The sequence below is a fragment of the Leptonychotes weddellii genome, chromosome 6 (genome assembly GCF_054177405.1).
Source record: "Leptonychotes weddellii isolate Sample4059 chromosome 6, ASM5417740v2, whole genome shotgun sequence".
NCBI classification, from domain to species: domain Eukaryota; kingdom Metazoa; phylum Chordata; class Mammalia; order Carnivora; family Phocidae; genus Leptonychotes; species Leptonychotes weddellii.
This window is the reverse complement of record NC_138374.1, coordinates 59,408,062-59,430,295: the sequence shown is the minus strand read 5'-3', so window position 1 is coordinate 59,430,295 and position 22,234 is coordinate 59,408,062. Positions and strand designations below refer to the sequence as shown.

General features: G+C 35.9%; 1 protein-coding gene across 1 annotated transcript in view; it reads left to right on the top strand.

The window, feature by feature from the left end:
• The first annotated feature begins 10,679 nt into the window (after positions 1-10,679).
• Positions 10,680-22,234, top strand: part of PHYHIPL (phytanoyl-CoA 2-hydroxylase interacting protein like) — a 67,666-nt gene continuing 56,111 nt past the window's right edge. Inside the window, exon 1 of the mRNA XM_081823105.1 lies at positions 10,680-11,236. Within this exon, the coding sequence (XP_081679231.1) occupies positions 10,963-11,236 (274 nt within the window). The 5' untranslated portion in view covers positions 10,680-10,962. The remainder of the gene's footprint in view (positions 11,237-22,234) is intronic.

Below are 22,234 nucleotides of genomic sequence, written 5' to 3'. Positions count from 1 at the left end.
GGAGTCTCATATATGTGTCCTAATGATGACACTTTTATTAGGAAGAACAGAAGGTGATACAGGCCTACCTCATTTTAAAGTGCTTTGCAGATATTACAGTTTCTGCAAATTAAAGGCTTGTGGCAACCCTGCCTCAAGCAAGGCTATTAGCACCATTTTTCCAACAGCATTTGCTCACTTCATGTCTCCGTGTCTCATTTTGGTAATTCTCACAGTATTTCAAACTTTTTCATTATCATTATATTTTTATGGTGACCTATAATCAGTGGTCTTTGATATTACTATTGTAATTATTTTGGAGTGCCACAAACCATGCCTATATAAGAAGGCAAACTTAGTGGATAAATGTTTTGTGTTCTGACTGCTCCATAGACTAGCCACTCCCCCATCTCTCTTGCTCTCCTTAGGACCCCCCTATTCCCTGAGACACAGACAGATTAAAATTGGGTCATTTAATAACCCTATGATGACCTCTACGTGTTCAAGTGAAAGGAAGTGTTGTACATCTCTCATTTTAAATCAAAAGCTAGTAATGATTAAGCTTAGTAAGGAAGGCATGTCAGAAGTTGAGATAGGCCACAGTTAGCCAAGATGGGAATGCTCTTTGCATTTTTCTTTAGAAATTCTTGGAGGAAATTAAAAGTGCTATTCCAGTAAATATTTGAATGATAAGAAAGTGAAACAGCCTTACTGCTGATATGGAGAAAATTTGAATGGTCTGAATAGAAGATGAAACCAGCCACAACATTCCCTTAAATCAGAGTCTAATCCAGAACAAGGGCCTAACTCTCTTCAATTCTATGAAGGTTGAGAGAGGTGAGGGAGCTATAGAAGGGGAGTCTGAAGCTAGCAAAGGTTGGTTCATGAGGTTTAAGAAATTAAGCTGTCTCCATTACATAAAAGTTTAGGGTGAAAAAACAAGTGCTGATGTAGACGTCGTAACAAATCATCCAGAAGATCTAGATAAGATAATTCATTAAGATGGCTACACTAAACAACAGATTTTCAATGTAGGTGAAACAGTCTTCTTTTGGAAGAGGATGTCATCTAGGACTTTCATAGATAGAGAGAAGTCAAAGCCTGGCTTTAAAGATTCCAAGGACATGGGGCGCCTGGGTGGCTCAGATGGTTAAGCGTCTGCCTTCGGCTCAGGTCATGATCCCAGGGTCCTGGGATCGAGTCCCGCATCGGGCTCTCTGCTCCTTGGGAGCCTGCTTCTCCCTCTGCCTCTCTCTCTCTGTCTCTCATGAATAAATAAATAAAATTAAAGAAAAAAAAAGATTCCGAGGACAGGCTGACTTTCTTTTTAGGGGCTAACACAGCTGGTGACTGAAGTTGAAGCCAATGCTCACTTACTATTCTGAAAAATCCTAGGGTCCTGTTAAATCTCCTCTGCCTATCTTTATAAATGGAACAACAAAGCCTGGATGACAGCACATCTGTTTACAGCATGGTTTACTGAACATTTTAAGCCCATTGTTGCCACCGACTGCCCAGGAAAGAAGATTCCTTTCAAAATATTGCTACTCATTGATAATGCACCTGGTCATCCAAGAGCTCTAATGGAGATGGACAATGAGATTAATACTGCTTTTATGGCTGCTAATACAACACTCATTCTGCAGCCCATGGATCAAGGAGTAATTTTGAATTTTAAGTCTTATTGTTTAAGAAATACATTTTGTAAGGCTATAGCTGCCATATATAGTGATTTCTCAGATAGATCTGGGTGAAGTCAATGGAAAACATTCTAGAAAGGATTCTCCATTCTAGATACCATTAAGAACATTTGTGATTCATGAGAAGAGGTCAAAATATCCACACTAAGAGGATTTTGAAGAAATTGATTCCAACTCTCATGGATGACTTTGAGGAGTTCAACACTTCAGTGGAGAAAATAACTACAGAGGTGATGGAAATAACAAGAAAACCAGAACTAGAAAGAGATCCTGAAGATGGGACTGAATTGCTGCAATTTCATGACAAAACTTTAATGGATAAAGAGTTGCTTTTTATGGATGAGCAAAGAAAGTGGTTTCTTGAGATGGAATCTGCTGGTGAAGATGTGAAAATTGTTGAAATGACAACAAAAGATTTAGAATATTACATACATTTAGTTGATAAAGTAGCAGCAGGGTTTGAGGGGATTGACTCCAATTTTGAAATAAGTTCTGTGGATAAAATGCTATCAAACAACAGTGCATACCATAGAAAAATGGTTTGTGAAAGCAAGAGTAAATCTATGTGGGAAACTTCACTGCTGTTTTATTTTAGGAAATTGCCACAGCCATCCCAACATTCAGCAACCACCACCCTGATCAGTCAGCAGCTGTCAACATTGGAGCAAGATCCTCCACCAATGAAAAGATTATGACTCATTGAAAGCTCAGATTATGGTTAGCATTTTTGAGCAGTAAGAACTTTTGAAATAAGGTATTGTACATTTTTTAGACATAATGCTATTGCACACTTAATATACTACAGTATAGTGGAAACATAACTTTTACATGCATTGGGAAACCAAAAACTAATTTGACTTGCCTTATTGCAATATCCCCTTTATTGTGGTGGTCTGGAACCATACCAGCATTATCTCCGAGCTATCTTGTGGCCCTCACTATTTCTAGTTGAAGCCCCTTGTGTGAATAGCTACTATGCTAATTTTTATGATGCCTTCTGCTCTTGATAAAATTAGTTAAACGGAAACAACTCTATTTATCTACATTCTAGGATAACAGCAATAACTTGGGATAGGGAGAGATGTTGGCATGGATAGTTTCTCTCTTTGTATCATCACAGAAAACCTAACGGCCACTCAATAATGTGTATTGATTTCATACATACATACATATATACCTAGCATTGAATCGTCATTCAATGGATGTTATTGACTAAGTAATCTCTTTAATAAGCCTCTCCCCACTCTGAAGTTTTTCTCATTATGAATCTTGGGGCGGGCCTAGTTTGGATGGAGTCAGGAAAGCTAAACTCCAATTGAATGCAATGTGGTAGTTTTGTTTACACAAATATTACAGAGAAAGTCTCAAGGTAAGATGTGGTTGTTAAATTAGGCCTTCTTATCATGCTAATGCATGTATGGCACATGTCAGCTACCATAACATCACTGATGTTACAGTAAATTTGAGAGAATGTTAGATGTTCAGAAAAATTAGAGGACTTTTAGAGATCCTATAGGTATTTCTTTTAGCTTAGAAAGAACTTTGGGAAACCAAAATGTATAAATCATTATAAAAGTCACAGCTCTATATCTGCTGAGATAAAAATCCTAGAAAAATGATTCATCAGGAAATTTCTGTGGGTAGATTTAAGGGAAACTAATGAGGTCAGGGTTTCAGGAGAGCTGTTTTGAGCTGTGTTCGAGGGGAGTAGACTAATAATGTAAAGTTGTAAGTGAATTTGTTTCGAGCCTCGTGAAAAACTCAAAACTAGAAAGATATATCTGTGAAGGCAAGAACAACCTGGGAGTTGTGGCAAAATGATTGTGGCTGTCAGCTATACTTATAATTGCTCACCATATATAATTTATTTTCAAGATTCTCTGACATGAAGTTAGGGATGGTTATGTACTTGAACACATTCTGAAAATACTCTACTGTAGTGCATAGTGAATAGAAGAGGAAAGACCAGAGAAGGGAAAAAAGGCTCTCAATAAAAGAGGTTCAATCTATGGAGAAATTCTTTCTTCTCCATCCCTCCCAAGATTTCTTTCCCCTAACACCAACTCCTTTTAAATTTTGACTAGTGACAGCAGAAGGTATTACAAGACATGCTATTCTGGGAGCCATTTTAGTTGAGCTTTGTTTACCCACAAATATAAAGACTAGATGTCACTTTAATCCTTAAGGTTAATCTACTTGTATATCATTGGAAAATAACTATTAGTTTAAAAATATATATTTAAATTCAATTAATTAACATATAGTGTATCATTCATTTCAGAGGTAGAGTTCAGTTATTCATCAGTTGCATATAACACCCAGTGCTCATTACATCACATGCCCTCCTTAATGCCCATCACCCAATTACCCCATCCCCCCATCCACCTCCGCTCCAGCAACTCTCAGTTTGTTTCCTATAGTTAAGAGTCTCTTATGGTTTCTAAACATGGAAAAAGTGTGTACAATGAATTTTTCATGCTTCCTATGCCATGTGATGCTATACCATAGTATTGATATTTTTAGTATATAACTGTTAGTACTATGAATGAACAAATCAATCTTTTAAAATATCAAAATATTAAAGGACTTCTTTTTGTGATTTTAAATAATCTCAGAAACACAGCAGTGTAACATCAGTCTCTCATTGTTTCTTTTCAACTCCCAATTCTACTGTTCTAGTCTGTATTATAATTTCTTAAACTCCTGTCTTCCTCCATTCCATTCATCCTATGAAACATGGGAACATTAATCACATACTACTACTTTACAATTGTCTATACCTGCTTAAAAAGCTTTAGTAGCTCACCATTAACTATAGAACAAAAATAGGTAGCCATTGTAATTTACTGAGCAAGCTCTAATTAACAAAATGTTTTAGTGGGTTGATCTTAGTAGCAAATTAAAGAAAGGAGGTAGGAAGACTATGTACATGGTAATTTCAATAATCTGGTTAAAATGATGAAAACCTAAATGTAATAGTAGTACCTGTAACTCAGAGGGGAAAAATGTCCATGATATATTGCAAAATTTTAATTGTTCTGAGGATAGTTTGATTTAAAGAGGAAAAGAGAAAATCAGAAAGCAGGGTGACTGGGTGACTAAGAGGATACAGCTGCCAGTCACTATAATGGGGGAAAAATTAGAAAAGGCAACCAGTTTTGGGGATGAATTGATTAATTAGAAGTGGTTATTGGAATGTAAATAAAAATTTTCATTAGTTGGAAGTAGGGTAATGACTTATGTTTATAGTTGGGGACATGAAATAGGGATTTGACGATAAAGGTGAGAATTTAAACATTAAAAAGACATTAAAATTCATGGAAATGCATGCATTCTCAGAGGAAAGGCTTTAAACAGGGAAGAACATAATGTCGGAGGTTGAACTTTAAAGAACACCTACACTCAAGAGGGCAGCTTAGAAGCTAGAGTTGATAAACATTAAGCACACATGTAGGAAGAGATCCAGTAGGGTTCAGTGCTACAGAAGTTCAGCAGAAATAAACTGCTGAAATATCAAAGAGGATGCAGATGATAAAAGGCCTGTATGTTTGTGATGTGAAAAATCTCACCACATCCAAAGATGACATTTGAAGAGTAAGAATCAGTCGTGGAGACAGATGATAAATTGTGTGAAGATTAAAAGGAAATGGAAGCAATGAATAACAGTTTTGTAGCACTGCACAATTTATAATGGGTTTCTTACATACCTTAGAATATTAAGAAGTTAAGATTGTAATTGGTTCAAATAAGATAATTTTTAAAATCAAGGAGATTTGGCAATGTTTAAAGATAAAAAAGAGAGGAAAGAAAAAGACTGAAGCAGCTGGAGGAGGTAAAAATAAGAAGCTAACAACTCTATTCTGCATTACACAGGCACTGAGTGGAAAGTACAGATAAGGGAAAGAAAAGTAGCAAGTTTTACCAGGACCTACTGAGCTAATGATAAGGACGAATGAGAAACTTCACTCTGCCTTTATTGCTTTTTCCAGGAAAAAGAGAGAGATCATCTTTTGAAAGTGAGAGAAGAACTGGGGGTTTCAAAGAGAAACAGTCTGTGATAGTTAAATTGTCAAGCAAGTTTAACTTTAATAGCATAAATTTTGGACCAAGTCATCATAGATCTCCACCACCTCTCACCAGTGTTTGGTGATATAGAACTAGAAATGTAGAAATCAAATACTGAGGAGAGATTCAATATTGAGTATTTGCTTATGGGCTTGGCAAAAATCTACAATGAGATAGAACCAAAAGCAAACATAATGTGACATTAATTTATAAGGGCCTCACACACTAAACCATAAAGCTATTCTAAATATGGAAGTTCTTAATGTTTTTAAATAGCTATTAAAATATTTTCAGAAATTTGTACTGTAAAATTGACCAGATATACTTTCTTAATGGTGTTCTTAGTGTTCTATAATAACACTATTCTAACTCTGTGAGATGCCTTATAGTTCATACAACACTTATCTATGTATTATGTCATTTGATTTTCACAAGTCCAGACACAAGTCAACTTGAGTCAGGATTAAGAATTCAGATTATTTGAGTTGCTTTCAACTTTGTCAATCATGAGTTTTATTTTCCCCTACCTTTGATAAGGGCTTAGGAAAAGTCATGGTAATGTTATTACCATTAGAGAGGGAAAACAAAACAAAACAAAACACTCCTTCATTTACTAAGCATTTTTTTTTTTTGAGTTTGCTTCTACCTATGGTTTTGGTTCTCACTCTTTGCCTTCTGCCTAGCCATAAAAACCTGGGTTGTGCCTAAGACTGTGGGTTATATAAGAATGACCTCTGCACTTACAAGCTCACTGAAAGGACTTTGTAACCTAGTTTTTCTTTGGGTCTGATAAAATTCTAGGCAGTTGCAGCAATATAATTAAACACATTCAAAGTACTGAAGTTCAATCAAACAATTCAACAAATTGTACTGAGTATCTTCTCTATGCAAATACTGTAGTATGTGCTTTAAATTTACATCACAGGGGAAATAAGAACTGTTCAGGGAAGAAGTATAGGTTTCACATGATAGCAAGCTCAAGATGTGTAAGCAGATTGGTATCTCTGTCAGGAAAGCTAATGTGCTCCTGGGCTGTGATATAAGATGTCTGGCATATAGAGCAAAGATGGTGATAGACTGCTTGTTTCCCTTTATATTCTTAATATCTCTCCACATCATAGGTGTGTTCATTGATGGACTCTTAGAAAACATTAGATCTATCCAGAAGAGAGTGTCCAAAGTGGTAGAGGGACTCAAAGGAATGTAATATCAGAAATATTTGGAAGAACTAGGAGTATTTAGCCAGAAAATTGAATATGAATGGGCAGCAGAAGGATTATCATTATTGTGTATGACTAACAGAGGAGAAAATGAAGGTCCTTGTATTGACCTCATAGGAGGCATATTTGGGTTCAGAATGAGTAAGATTACTTCATGAGGATTTTAATTTACTATATATTAAAAGATAGACAACTTCTTGTCAGGGGCTTCAACATTGGGTGCAGGATTGCATTAAGACATATTTAAGGTCCTTTTCAAAGTCTGATTCTTCACGTACACTAATAATTTGCAAATGAGAGTGTGATTATATCTGTAGATAATATAAATAAAGCCCCATGGAAATAAAACAAAAAGATTTTTGGCATAAGGAATAATCTTTATAGAGTATGTACCATTTGAGTTAGACCTTGAATGGTAGGATTTTGGCTGTAATAGTGTTGACCTCAAGCTAACAAATGATATAAGTGTGTGAGGATTGCAATTACTCACACTACAACTTACTTATGAAAAGGCAGAATTTTCATTTTATCTTAAAATTTATTTGGTCATCTTCATGAAATCTCATTCACTAATATAAAGGGGAAAGTAAATAATGTATTTTTAGTGCAATCCAGGAACCTAGATTCAATCAGTTTTTAATCAGTATTTTATTTACCCCTTTAAAGTCCATCTTTTTAGGTAAGATCCTCAGTCTTTCAGGTTTTTACCTTTTCCCCTACATCTTATTTCAGATGGTATTTGGGGATATCAGTACAGGAGAGGTTCCATTACCTTGAAGCACTGGGACAAAGGGTCACTGGATTTGAATAATGTGTTTTGCCTCCTCTGGTCTCTGTGGTGACATCCCTTGCATGCCTAATTGCTTCTGGCCTTTCACTTGAAGTTGGTGGCTAGAGAAACTCATGGTCTGTATTTTTTCAGTGTGGTCAGGGCCTGGTAGCCATCTCTAAGACTCACAAGTCTCATCTTTTTTAATACTTTAGACATCCCTAGTCTAGAAGCTCCATTCTGCAGTTTTTGCTAGAGTATTACCTTGCATTTTAAAATCAGGCTTCACAGCAGGTTGACTAGATCTCAACTCAACTACCTTCTGAGTATACAGGAAATTTTAGCAGTTTTGGAAAGTAAATTCCTGCCCTTCCTCTGCCTAACTATGATGTTTTGTTCAAGGTTACTTGAATCTGGCCAGGTGATACCATCCCAAAGATCTAAGAACTAGGGTAGAAATTTCTCTGTCCTTGAGTTTTCCCATACCTATCTGGATATTTCTAGAGCCACAATCCCTCATCTCACATCCTCAATGTATGAGTGAGTAAAAATATTGCTGGTTGCCATCCTCTAGCATTTCTACCTCTTTTCCATTATTCTCTGAACCAAAAAGAATAGAATTTTCTCTAGTTTACCTACCGCATAGCCACCATCTTCCTTATACCAATCTCTGGCCTAAGCCTTTATCGTGGACTGGGATATCTTGTCTTCACTCTGGGATAAACTATATCGTTTTGACCACTAGGCCTAGCTTTGGTATGTTAAACCATAAACATATCTATATTTTATCTTTTGACAATGCCTTGATTTGAAGCCTAACAATTTGCTAAAAAAAAAAAAAAAATCCTATGCTCAATGTCAAAAGTGAAATATTAACTCTTTCTTTTGTATTTCTTAATGTAATAATCTAAATCCTTAGCAGAAAGATGCCTTGGATTGAATAGGTCTTATACCCAAACTCACATTAATATTTCTTAAAACACTATCCCTTTTTCCCATTATACAGATATTCTGGCCTACGAATCTGATCATGCTAACTTCCCACTTAAAGCCTTTCATAATTTCCTGTTCCTTTTAAATAATCTTTTTAAATGCTTTCCTTACTAACCAGACAAGGTTAGGACCCCTGCGTGTGCTTCACTAGTTCCCATGATTCCTCTTTCATAACACTCATTATAATTTTCCTTTTTCAATGTCTGTGTTTCTTAATAGATTTGAACTCAAAATTTCCAACATCTAGCATATTGTCCATGGATATAGCAGGTGTTTAACAAATATTTGTGTGAATTATAGCTTTAATTATATATATGAGTTTATATTTCTCACCTGTAGATCAATAAATTGGTAATCTAGTTTACACAGTTCCTTTTGAAATTTGTAAATGTGATACTACTCTGAAAGATGAACCCACTGTGGCTCAGCTGACAATATCAATTTCTATTCCTCCAGAGCCAGGTTTTAGAACACAGGAAATTCACCAATAAGTGCCATCTTGTCATATTTCTTGACAAGTAATAATTTATCATCTCCTTGGGGACACCCCTACCTTGACATAAAAATTCTCTTAAACTACAAGAAGGAGATCCATCTTCATTAATACCTAAGTTGATAATGAGGACATTTCACTTTAAGATACCCAATGATCTTTCACTAATTTTTATCAACTTGCAGTTGTGCCAAGTTTTCTCACAGGCTTATTTTACCTTAAGCTGGTCCTTCTGTTTTATGAGGCTTCAATTAACTAGATTTAGTCATGTTATGGCTAGAAGGATATGACTGGAAATGGTAGCATAGAGCAATCTCTATGTAAATTGTTACTTCATTGGATAACATTTATGTTTGAAATTGGAAAATACATAAAAAGGAACTTTAATTTCCAACAAGCATATACACTAAAAAAAGAAGAGAGTGGGGCAGGCACTATTTTGATTCTAAGATAGCAACATGACTAAAAACTATTCCAAAGAAGCAAATGGCAAGAGAGGTCAATAGGCTGTGACCTATACCTACTTTATTTTAAAAACATTTTTATTGCAGAATTTTGCATTGCACAATACTAAATGCCATTAAAAAGAATGGGCAGACAAATTTAAGGTAAGTTGAGGAAGATTTTCCATTAGAAAAGGATGTTTCCATATCCATGAGGTCAGGTACTGTTTTTTTTTTTTTTTTCCGCCTTTTACTGGAGCCTAGAACAATGCCCCGCACGGAATAAACATTTCATACTTATTTGTTGAATGAATGAATGAATGAATGAATGAATGAAGCAAGCAAGCAAGCAAGCAAGCAAGCTAGACTGCGAAGGCTGAAAGATTAGTGGCTGTCAGCCCCGAAGCACACGCGCTGCTTTTCCAGCAGGCTGACTGGCATCTCCTCATTCCCTCACCTTTCTGGCAGTTCTGAATTCCCATGTTTGCCCCTCCTTCAGGTTGACCAAAATTCTGTCCGTAAAACCTTCCACTTCTCAGTTAATCCACTCCTCTCTCACAGAGACGCAGCTGTTTCCGAGGAATGCCTGGCTGAGCAAGCAGGGGCCTGGAGGGGAGTAGCTCGAGACCTTAAGGGGGAAGGCAGCCTGGGGGGCTCCGAAACAAGGATACAAAGGATCTGGACCCATATTTTTCCAGTCCTTCATAAAAACCAATCTGCTTCTTCTCATCTCCCCGTGCAGACTCCCCAGTGCCAACCTGAGTCCCACTGACCCTATGACGAGGGAAAGGACGCCAAACCACCCTCACCAGAAGAGAAGGAGAGGCCAGCGCGCCATACGCCCAGCCGCCCGCCGCTTCCGGGCGCTCATGCCGTCCGACACTCCGCGCGGGGGTAGCGGGGGCTGAGGCGCCAGGGCAGCAGGGGGCGCGTGCGCGTGGAAGGGCGGGGAAGGAGGAGCGCCGCGCGCCAGCAGGTGGGCGCGTCCTCTCGCGCGCGTGCGCGCGCCGCGCCTTCTCCCTCACGATCCCCGCGCGACGCGTCCCCTCCCCGCCGGGAGCGCGCACCTCCCGCTCTCGCGTCGGGTCCCTCTCCGTCTCTCCGAGCCTCACACTCCCCGGAGCTCCTGTCACGGCCGGCTCTCTAGCCCGGCGGCTCAGCCTCGGCCCCTCGGAGCCGCGTCCCAGGCCTCTTTCCCCTCCTTCCGCCACTCCCTACCCTTTCCCGCCCTTCTCTCCCACCCCGTCCACCGAGAGAGCCTGGATACGAAGCAGGCGGGCTTGAGAAGGGAGTTGGATAAATGGAGGTGCCGCGCCTGGATCATACCCTCAACAGCCCCACCAGCCCCTGTGAGGAGGTGATCAAAAACCTCAGCCTGGAGGCCATTCAGCTGTGCGACCGGGACGGTAAGAGCGACGGGGGCTGTGAGGAAAGGGGCCGAGCCTGTGGCCAGGCGCCGCGGCCGCCCCAACTCGGCCGACCCTGCTCACCCGGGCATCAGGGTCTTTTGTTGTCCCCCCATACAAATAAATACAGGTGGGGCTCCTCTCCGCTCATCCGCCCTCCCCTCAGACGCTAGAAACAAAAGGACCCCAGGGCTCGCTCGTTGGCGCGGAAAGTCGCGTTAGTCTCCGGCAGCGGCGCCCCTCGGCGTCCTCGCCCGCCTGGCCCCGCGCGGAGGAGCTGCCCGGGCGAGGGCGCCGTTCCCGCCCGCCGCTCCTGCCCGGGACGAGGTGTTTCCGATGGTGCCGCAGTCCGGGTTTCCAGGGTCTACCGGAACCGAAGGGGAAATGCCGTCTGGGTGTTTTTAGTACCCCTTCTTTCCACGGCTCACGCTAGTTAGCATTCTCAGCCCAGAAACTATCATTTCCTTTTTTAAACCTCCCCTCTTCAGACCCCCCAAATTCATTAATCTTTTTATGCTCTTAAATAGGGATTGGGATGGCGGTTTTTTCAGTGAAGGGGCGCGCGGGGGGGGGGGGTGCGTTTCAGCACCATGGATAGCCACAAGCTTCGTGGTTTGGGGCTGTGATTCAGAAACTGTCAAAAATCTGTAAAGAAGTGGCCTAATATATCTGCTGTGGTACAGTATATGTGGCGAGTACTCACCATTGTGTCTTGATATTATATAGCTTATTCTATTGTTAAAGTTGGCAGTCTCCTAAAGAAGGAAGTGATTGAACACAGGTTTGAGCGTTAAAGAGATAAGCGAGTACTGTGTGCAATATGGGTGGCTAGCTTGTAGTGCTTCTGTGTTATTTGGAGTAGTTGAAGAGTCAGTGCTATTTCAGTGATGTGGAATAAAACTTCATTTGTAAAAGAGTCATCTGATTAGTAGTTGATTGGCCAAATAATTGTAAAATCGAACATCTGACAAAGGAAAAACCATTTACATGTTGTCAAGATGACCCTGAACACTTTTGGCTATAAATGGAATCAGTGATTAACAGTATATGGAGACGATAATTTAAATATATTTTTTTAGCCAGGGTTATGTAGGAATACTAGTGTGCTCACAATAAGGCCATGAAATTTATCAGTATGTTATCCAAATAGAGAGCAGAGGTCTTGTTTCTAAAGTCATTTAGATAACTTGGTTAGGCGTTGCTCTACAGTATAGTTTAGGCCAACTGAACACTGAATTTCTGTTTATTAATAAATTTAGGACACAGAATAATTGACCTTTGAAGCCAAAACCACTTTAAATAATTTCTGGAAAAGGTATAGTATTGATAAATAAATACTCTTGCAAAAGCTGTTTATAATTCCTTTATCCTTAGGTCACCATAGTAATAAGTGCACATATTTATGGCATCTAAAAAAAAAAGTAATCATTTTGGCATTCCATATATAAACTTGCATTATTAGACTATAGAGATTATTTTTAATATACCACGTAGGAAATGGTATAGTATACTTTTTCTGTATGTATACTTTTTCTGGTGTTACCATTGTAAATGTTTGGATTTTCCTAGATGGTTTGACAGAAAACCAAGAATCTAGTAAAAGTAGATTTCACCTTCATTTACTTCAGTGATTTATCTAAAGCTTATTACTGTAGTTATTGGAAATAGGCAATTCATAGTTACTCCTCAGAACCCCGTAATCTTAATACTTAAAATTGCATTTACCACATTTTCAAAGATATTAGGGAAAATAAAGTTGTTTTTCTTTTTTATGAAGCTTATAGAATTAACAAAACTAGTGCTGCATTTATGTGGTCTCTTCTTGTAGAGTAGTAGCTATTTTATTTTTGGTAATATTTTTTAGTTGTTTCAGTTTACATTATGAATCCTGCAAAATGAAAAAACTATGTAACATTTAATAGGGGGGTGCTGGCACTTAGCAGTATCTATGAAAATTACTTATTTGAAGACTTCTAATGATTCAACATAGATTAATAGGGTTTCATTTTATAAAATATATCAACAAATACAAAGAGCTAACTCTTCTATTAAAATATGTAAAAATTAGGAATAGCTTGTGTAGAGATGTTATTAAATGTTTAACTTTTTATTTTGTGACTCTACATGTCAATTCCAAAGTATATGTTTATTTTTGGCAGAACAATTTTAAAATGTTACTTTAAGTTTGTCAAGCAGAACTTATTTATCATAATCTTATAGTGAGAAATATTCAACTAGATATTATTTACTCCCTTCATTTCCTCTCAGGTCTTATTATTTTACTTCTGTAAATATATAATAGAAAGATTAGGATGTGGCAGAAGATCTGTTATATGCTTGAGTACATAAAATGATAAATTTTAATAATTTTATGATCATAGAAATACATTTATTTTGTTTTCTCTTTACTTTTCTCTATTCTACTATTAATCTGGTGTTGGAAAAAAATGAGCACAAACTTCTTGGAAGTAGATAAAATAGAATAGGAGAAAATATAATATTATTGTTAAATATATGTTTCATTTTACTTTCTCCACTTATAGATGTTTTTAATTTTATAATGTTTTATATATTTTATCAACTAAGTTATACCTGCTGGTAAACTGTATGTCTTTCTTATGTTTCCTTGGCTCTTGTATATTTTTTCTTTCACTTGCTATTTTCTTATAAATTAATCCATATACATAATTAGCAATAATTCACAATGTTTCCTTTTTTTCATAGTTTCTCCAAGTATTTAACAGTTGGAAGAATTTGGAATAGAATCCAAGCAGTCATATAATTGGACTTTTTAATTAAGCAAGAGGATTCTTCTCCACACACATTATTTCATGTATACTTTTATCCTAGGCATGTGTGCTTTAGTTGCTAATATATGGTCTCTGCCTACATGTTACTTGTAGTTCAAAATGAGGATTCTGATGGACTTCTATTAGGAAACCTCTGAATATGTGCTGTAGATCTAGTACTTTCTGTAATCTCTGTTTCAAGTAGAAGAGTGTTTCTGTTCCTCTATCTCTGCTGTGTTGAAGTATCCTCAAGTTGCACATATGATCTACTTTAATTGTAGATTTTCTAAGGAAGTTGAAGGATAAAAAAAACATTAATTGCTCATCGGGAGGCATTGATAATATGGGGACCCATTTCCTGTTTGTTTCTTCACATAGATACTTCAGACCCTAATTGACCTGTGACAAGACAGAACAGCACCGAACCCCACACACATAATTCTACATTACTTCTACTTCTCTTCATTTTTCTTAAAATCATGCATAGACAGATAAATAGATAGATAGATGGATAGATAGATATCTCAAAGCTTTCTTTCCTTCTGAAAGGGAAAGATTTATTTATGTATATGGTGTTTTACATGCATTCAAGCTCCCTGCACTCTTGTTATAATAGCAAGGGAGAAAATACAAAATTAATTTGTTGTATGGCACTTAAATCCACCCCCAAGGCTTCCTACGTTTAACAAGTATTATTTCCATGATTATTTTATGACTGCCTAGATACGGCTTATGGAGTTTATGATGCTACTCAGCAAGGGAATACATTTTAAGGAAATTGCAGAGAGAACCTGACAGATTTCCATGTCTTTGTGTCTAACAATAGTTTTATGAAGGAAAAGAAAAAAAGGTTTTCTCCTTTTTACATATTTAAAAAAGATAAATTCCTTTTAGTTTTGACTTTATCATAGCTACTTAAATTATAAATCAGTTGTGACTTTTTTATGCTTATTGATATGTGAATTAAACAAATTTTAACTTTGGAAATATAACACAAAAATGCTTACTAGTTAGCACAGTGCTGTACTAGATAATCCTTAATGACATTTTCTGAAGCAGACATCTAGGAATAGTACTGTTACCTTTAATAGTACAAGAACACAAGGTAGTCATTGCTCTGTCTCACTGACATTCATATGCCATAGTGGCAATAGCATTTTAGAATCAGACAGACCTCTGACAGAATATTGGCTCTTGATAGATATATTACATTAGGCAAATTACTTAACCTGTTTTTAGCTTTAAGCTTTCTCATGTAAAATGGGTATAATAATGTCAATCCTGTAGGATTTTTAAAATAATTACATGAAGTATTTTCTATCATTTCTTAAATTCTTGACACAAAATAGAGAATAATTATTATTGTAAATGGACTATTATTCTCCGCATACCTTCTTGAGTTCAGCTATTGTTTTTTCTTTCTTTTTTTTTTGTCCAATGTTTAGATCTTTGTTTTTCATTTCAGTTGTGTTTTGTTCACTTAGTAAATCCTTCTTATGTCACTTCAACTTCATGAGTAGACAATGGAAACTGTAAATTCTCAATTAAAAAAATAGTTAACTTTAAACCACAGTTACAGTACTCTATCTTTTGCTTATATTTATCTATCCCATCAATGATATCTTTGTCAGCCTTAATCCTAAAAGCTCTTTTCAGCTTCTACTTCAGACCTGCTGTTTGCGGCATTTCATGTGCCTTCATTGTGACCTTGATAATTGCTTTGGGTAGGTATTTGTATCAGAACCTTCTGTTCTTGATTTAACATTTTTCTCTTCATGATTTTTTATTCTAAGGTAGATATGTACCAGCACATGTAACCTCTGGATTCATTTTTTTGACCCAGATATGACTATAGAGATGCTGTAAATTTTTACTCAGTATGGAACACAACAAAAATAAAAGACAAACTAAAAGAAACAAACAAAACGCTTTAAAGTCATCAGATTATGTTAAACCAATTCATATTCTTGGTAGGGGTTCTAATTCATTCCCAGAGAAGATGAAGTTATTAGAGTAAAAGTCACATCAAAGGATATGTGACCAGACTCCCTCCAGTGGTAGAATAACTGATATGTTATAAGTAGTAACACTGGCAACTTGCTTTATTGCCAAGGTAAGCCAGTCAGAAATTCACTCTATAGAGCAGTAGACAACTTCTAAGTTACTTGGTTTCTCACTGCTGATATACCCCCTCATTTAGGCCCAACCTTGATCTTTCCTTAACTTTATGTGAATATAGTTCACTGATTATTTTTATATATTATCTTGGACTTCAGAAATAACAGCAGCTGTATCAATTTCTGCAGTAAGTATAATCCTTCTAGTTTCTGATTTTCCTTGTCTGCCCTTAGTAATTGCATTTTAGTTTTTCCTTACAGCATTTGCCTCTTTCTTGGGTTTATTTTCCACTTCTCTTAAATTTCTCTGTAAGAATCTTTTTACTGTTATTTAAATTGTGTTTTTACTATCTTAAAGCATTTGCCTTATTCTTTAATATCTTTTAACATATTTTATTATTATTACACAGTGGTTAAATTGTCTTTTTAAGCAGGCTGTATTTTATACACATACATTTGAGAAGTAAAATCAGTATTTGTGGAAGACTTCTCGTAGAAACGTATAGAAACACTGAAGAGTTGTCAACAGGAAAAAATAGGTAGGCAGTATCAGCATGTTCTGTTTGTGGAAAGATAGTGAGTGGCAAAGGTGTAAAAGAAATCCAAAAATAATTACAAACTTTGTGATTGAATTTTCAAGCAATATGAAAAGTGATAAGGAGTAATTTTAGGATTTTAAGTCTGGGAAATCAGAAGTAAAGTAAAAAGAACATTTATATTAAGATATTTGGAAACTAACAGTAAGAGACTTCCTTGGAAACTGAAACATTTAACAATGCCTCTTATGTTCTGGAGAAAAGAGTTCTAGAATGATAAAGAGCATTGTTCATAGAACGATATATTCCACAGGGGATACTAGAACTTAAGAGGAAATTAGGGTTTGACTTCAGTTTTAGAGTGACTTCTGATCAGCTTTGTATCTCACCCCTTAAAGGAAAGGAGTGATTACATGCTGGAGAAGGCCAACTTTGAACCCTAAAGATGAAATAAATCTACATTCCAGGTTTGTTAAAAAAAGGTAGACAAGATATCAGGATTTTGAAGTTACTCCATAGATGTGGGTTAAACAAAAAGTATCATAACTCTGAATAGTATTGTAGTTAGTTTTGTTTGTGATATTGTAACTATTTGCACCAAGTTTGTAATTCATTTTAAAAGGACTTTTCTGTGGATATTTTTGTTTATATGATGTTTGTTGTAGTGGCTATGGCAACTAATGTAAATAAATCTGTCTTTTTGTTTTCCATAGCCTGTGGGAGTGTTGCTATCTAATAATAGTATGAAAAGCTTATAGCTTCCCTAGACATATGCCATTAAAGACAAAGCACAAAAATTTTTTCAATATACTTACTTTGATTTTCTTGAAAAATAGTGTTTTGTTTTATAAACTTGAATGTTGGTGAATCTGTCAGTCTTTACAATTTTAAAAGTTGATAAATGCAAACAAGAATGGCAGTTTTTTAATATTACTAAATGATGTTAATGATTGATTTTAAAGTTATACCTATGATAGAGAAGAGACATCAGCAAGTTATAGTCCTTGGGCCAAACTGAAAACCTACTGCCAGTTTTTCTAAGTAAAATTTTACTGGAACCAAACCATGCCCATCTGTTTATATATTGTCTGTAGCTGCTTTCTTGCTACAAAGGCTGAGTAGCTGTGACAGTAGATCATATAGCTTACAAACCTTAAAATATTTATTATCTGGTCTTTTCCAGGAAACGTTTGCCAACTCCTAGCATAGAGGATTGAGAAAATAAATTAATCTTTATTAGTAAAGATTAATAAATTAATCTTGAAAATACTGAGGAAGAGTTTCTGACAAAAATTGTATAATCACTCTGTTTTTATATACTACTGGGGTTTTGAGATACTGCAGGTCAGGTAGAGAGCTGTAGAAAGCTACCTAGCTCTGTATGGAGGCAGTCAAAGATGCCTTTGGGTCTGATAGGCAGTGAAAGAAACAAGCCCTGATTTTAACTTAAAATCTAGTCTTCATATAAGTAACTTTAGAAAGAAATACTAGTTATGCATTAGTATTTCCAGGCACAGTTATAATTCTATCAATAGAAAGGTTTTAAAGTGTCAAAGATGATGATGTGAACTTTGAGAAATATGGATAGTTATGATACATACTACAACAATTTATGTATATATCATATTTTTCCTTGTAAACCAAATCCTCATTGAAAAAGAGTCAAGGTTGTTTTTTTTTTTTTTTTTTTTAAGAGTAAAGGTCTTATTCATCTTTCTGTCTTCCACAGTCTAATGTAGGGCTTCTCAATCTATCCGTATTTTGCTTTTTTCAAGTATTTTAATCTATCACTGGCTGATACTTCACAAAAATATAATAAAATGAATTCTTAGAAAATGAAATTTAAAAGATCCTAAAAGATTCAACAAACATGAAAATCTCTGTCAAATTCCTATAAAAGTTTCCAGATTCTTAATTCTAATTTTTATATTTATCTCATCAGAGCCTGGTAAATAGTTTGCAGATCACACTTTGAGTATAATGGCTGGAAGATAGTGCCATTCTATTCTTGTTCAATGATTAATTTTTTGGTACTAAACTTAATCAGTTTGATTGTTTCCTTTTGTTCTTTTACTTGCATGTAATTTTTTCTATTTATTTATGGATGTATTCCAACTTTAGGGTCTGTGTTAAGAACAGGAAAAAAAAAATCCAAGAATGAATGTAACTTGGATCATTGCATTTAAAGGATTTGCTGGCATTTAGGGAGACAATAAATTTCAATAGATAAGTATAATAACATGTAATAATATAATAGAATGTAGAAAAGAAAGTAGTTAATTCTGTCTTGAGTCTCTCAAGATGGCTTTACAGAGGAAGCAACATTTTTTTCTGTATATTTTTTTTTTTTTTTAAGATTTTGTTTATTTATTTGAGACAGAGAGAATGAGAGAGACAGAGAGCACATGAGAGGGGGGAGGGTCAGAGGGAGAAGCAGGCTCCCTGCCGAGCAGGGAGCCCGATGCGGGACTCGATCCCGGGACTCCAGGATCATGACCTGAGCCGAAGGCAGTTGCTTAACCAACTGAGCCACCTAGGCGCCCCAAAACTTTTTTTTTTTTTAAAGATTTTATTTATTTATTCATGAGAGACAGAGAGAGAAAGAGAGAGGCAGAGGCAGAGGGAGAAGTAGGCTCCCTGCGGAGCAGGGAGCCCAACGTGGGGCTCGATCCCAGGACCCTGGGATCATGACCTGAGCCGAAAGCAGACGCTTAACCAACTGAGCCACCCAGGCATCCCATTTTTTTCTGTATATTGAAAGAAAAATAAAAACTTGCCAGGAGAAGTGGGATAAAGGCATTTCTGGTTGAGATAAGAGCATATATAAAGGCATAAAATCACGCATGTTCTAGCAATACATGGCATTTAGTATTATTGGGAAAAAAAAGTATTCCTTGTAGGAAAGTAAACTGAAAACTAGTTAGGGCTAACTAGCTTATGCCATGATAGGAGTTTGGACTTATCTCGTTTGAAATCTTTTTAGTAGATTTCAAATTTTCTAATTTTTAGAGAACCCTTTTTTTTAACATTTTGCAGAACTCTAACAAGTAAAAATAACTTTTAATTAGTGTACATCTATCCTGTAATTTCAAACTTAACAGCATTTTTCAATAAATTCAGTCAATGAGTATAGTGAGAAATTAAAATTAGCAGTTATACTTGGAAGTTGCTATTTTATATCAGCCTCAACATCCACTTTATTTCTGTATTTTATTTTTATTGCATTATGCCTAGGAAATTCTGGTTCACAGAATTTTAAATTCAAATAAGTAGTGACAATTGCTAAAGTTTTTAAGCTCATTTTTCTTTGTCAGGATACTCTTCAAATTAACTGATTCAGACTTAAGTAGAAATAGTAAGATTTTTTTTCAAGTTGAATCAAAGAGTAAGTGTTCCTTTTGGAGGCAGGTGATGGACTCTGTTCATCAGTCAGTTCATTTTTTCACTGTTCAGTGAGAAAATAATGTATCTTGTAATATTCTGAGGTATTTTGGTACCTTTTTTTTTTTAAAGCTCATACCTTTGTGTGCTGATCTCTTAAAATTTCAGAGCAGTTAAATTTATTTTACTTGCATGATTAATCTTAACTGTAAGGATCAGTTTCATTACTGACAATTTATATGCATTTATAAGCTTGGTAATATTGTGACTGTATTATCAAATTGAGTTTCTTCAGCTTATTAAAGAGCTAAATAATCAAATTCATTTGCTCATTATATTTGAAAGATGTTTATCAAAGGTTTTTTTTCCTTTTTTATTGAAGTATTGTTGATATACAATGTTACAGTAGTTTCAGGTGAACAACATAGTGATTCCAAAACTCTATACTTTATGCTATACTCACCACAAATGTACCTACCATCTGTCACCATGCAATGCTATTACAATCCCATTGACTATATACTCTTTGCTGTAACTTTCATCCCCATGACTTACTCATTCCATAACTGGAAGCTTGTACCTCCCACTCCCCTCATGCATTTTGCCCATTCCTACACCCTCTTTCCCTGTCAACCATCAGTTCTCTGTATTTATGGTTCTGTTTCTGCTTTTTCTTTGTTTATTCATTTGTTTTGTTTTTTAAATTCCACATATAAGTAAAATCATATAGTATTTGCCTTTCTCTGATTTATTTCATTGAGCATTATATCCTCTAGGTCCATCCATGGTGTAGCAAATGGCAAGATCTCATTCTTTTTTATGGCTGAGTAATATTCATATGTATATATCACATCTTCTTTGCCCATTCATCTATTGATTGACACTTAGGTTGCTTCCATATCTTGGCTATTATAAATAATGCTACAATAAACATAGGTGTGCATATATCTTTGAGATAATGCTTTTGCTTTCTTTGGGTAAATACCCAGTAGTGGAATTACTGGACTGTATGGTATTCCTATTTTAAATCTTTATCAAAGTGTTTTTAGGGGCGCCTGGGTGGCTCAAGTCGGTTAAGCGGCTGCCTTTGGCTCAGGTCATGATCCCGGGGTGCTGGGATCGAGCCCCGTGTCAGGCTCCCTGCTCAGCGGGAAGCCTGCTTCTCCCTCTCCCACTCCCCCTGCTTGTGTTCCCTCTCTCGCTGTCTCTCTCTGTCAAATAAATAAATAAAATCTTTTAAAAAAAAAAGTGTTTTTAAATTAATAAATAAAGTATTTCTTGTTTCTTTTGAAGCATTTATATCTTTTTTCAGGATAGCTGACTAAGTTTCATATGAAAAATGAATTTTGAAATTTTCTATTCATAGTATTATAATTAGCTCAGTAAAAAAAAAAAACCCTTCAACTTAAATGATGGTTTATATATGATTACTTAAAACTATTTTGAGGGGCGCCTGTGTGGCTCAGATGGTTAAGTGTCTGCCTTCAGCTCAGGTCATGATCCCGGGATCCTGGGATCGAGTCCCATATCTGACTCCTTGCTCAGCAGGAAGCCTGCTTCTCCCTCTCCCACTCCCCCTGCTTGTGTTCCCTCTCTTGCTGTCTCTCTGTCAAATAAATAAATAAAATCTTTAAATAAAAAAATAAACTATTTTGAAATATCTTAATATCCAGTTCTTATTAGTAAACAATTACTACTTAATGAAGCTGGCAATAGCTTTTATAGGAGCTACCACTCCTGAAATTTAAAAAATTTTTTCTACTTTCCTTAAGATAGCTGTCCCAATATTTTTTTTTCTTTCTTTTTTTTCAATATTTCTGACAATTGTTGATGATGAGTTAAAAAACTGACTTAGACATTAAAAGTTTCTTCTCCACTGTGTATTGTTTTATCATTCTTAAATTTATCTGTTTGAAAAACTACTACAAAAGTAAGTGGAGAAATCTGCCACATTCATATTCTCATCCACTTAAATTAGAAAGATTTTACATAATTCAGCATTTGAATTAATTAACTATATGTGATGGATAATATTTATTCTCTTATATTCAGGCATGTACCAATGTTTTATTTCAGTTTTTTGGTAACAGTTTAGTAATTTAACATATTTGTTGTAATGTCAGAAATGTCAGAAAAAAGCTAACGTAAAAATCTGTTGGCTGTGATTAAACTGGAAGTAAGAGATACAAGAAAGGAGCTGTTGCTGATGGCTAAATTTGCCAAATTGGGAGACTGGGTGTATTTTGACACCAGTAAATAAGGTAGTTTGTTGGTTGGAGGGAAAGTGAAAGAGTAGCCTTGATAACAAGCTATTAAATAAAGCCTTTCCTGGACAAATTAGGT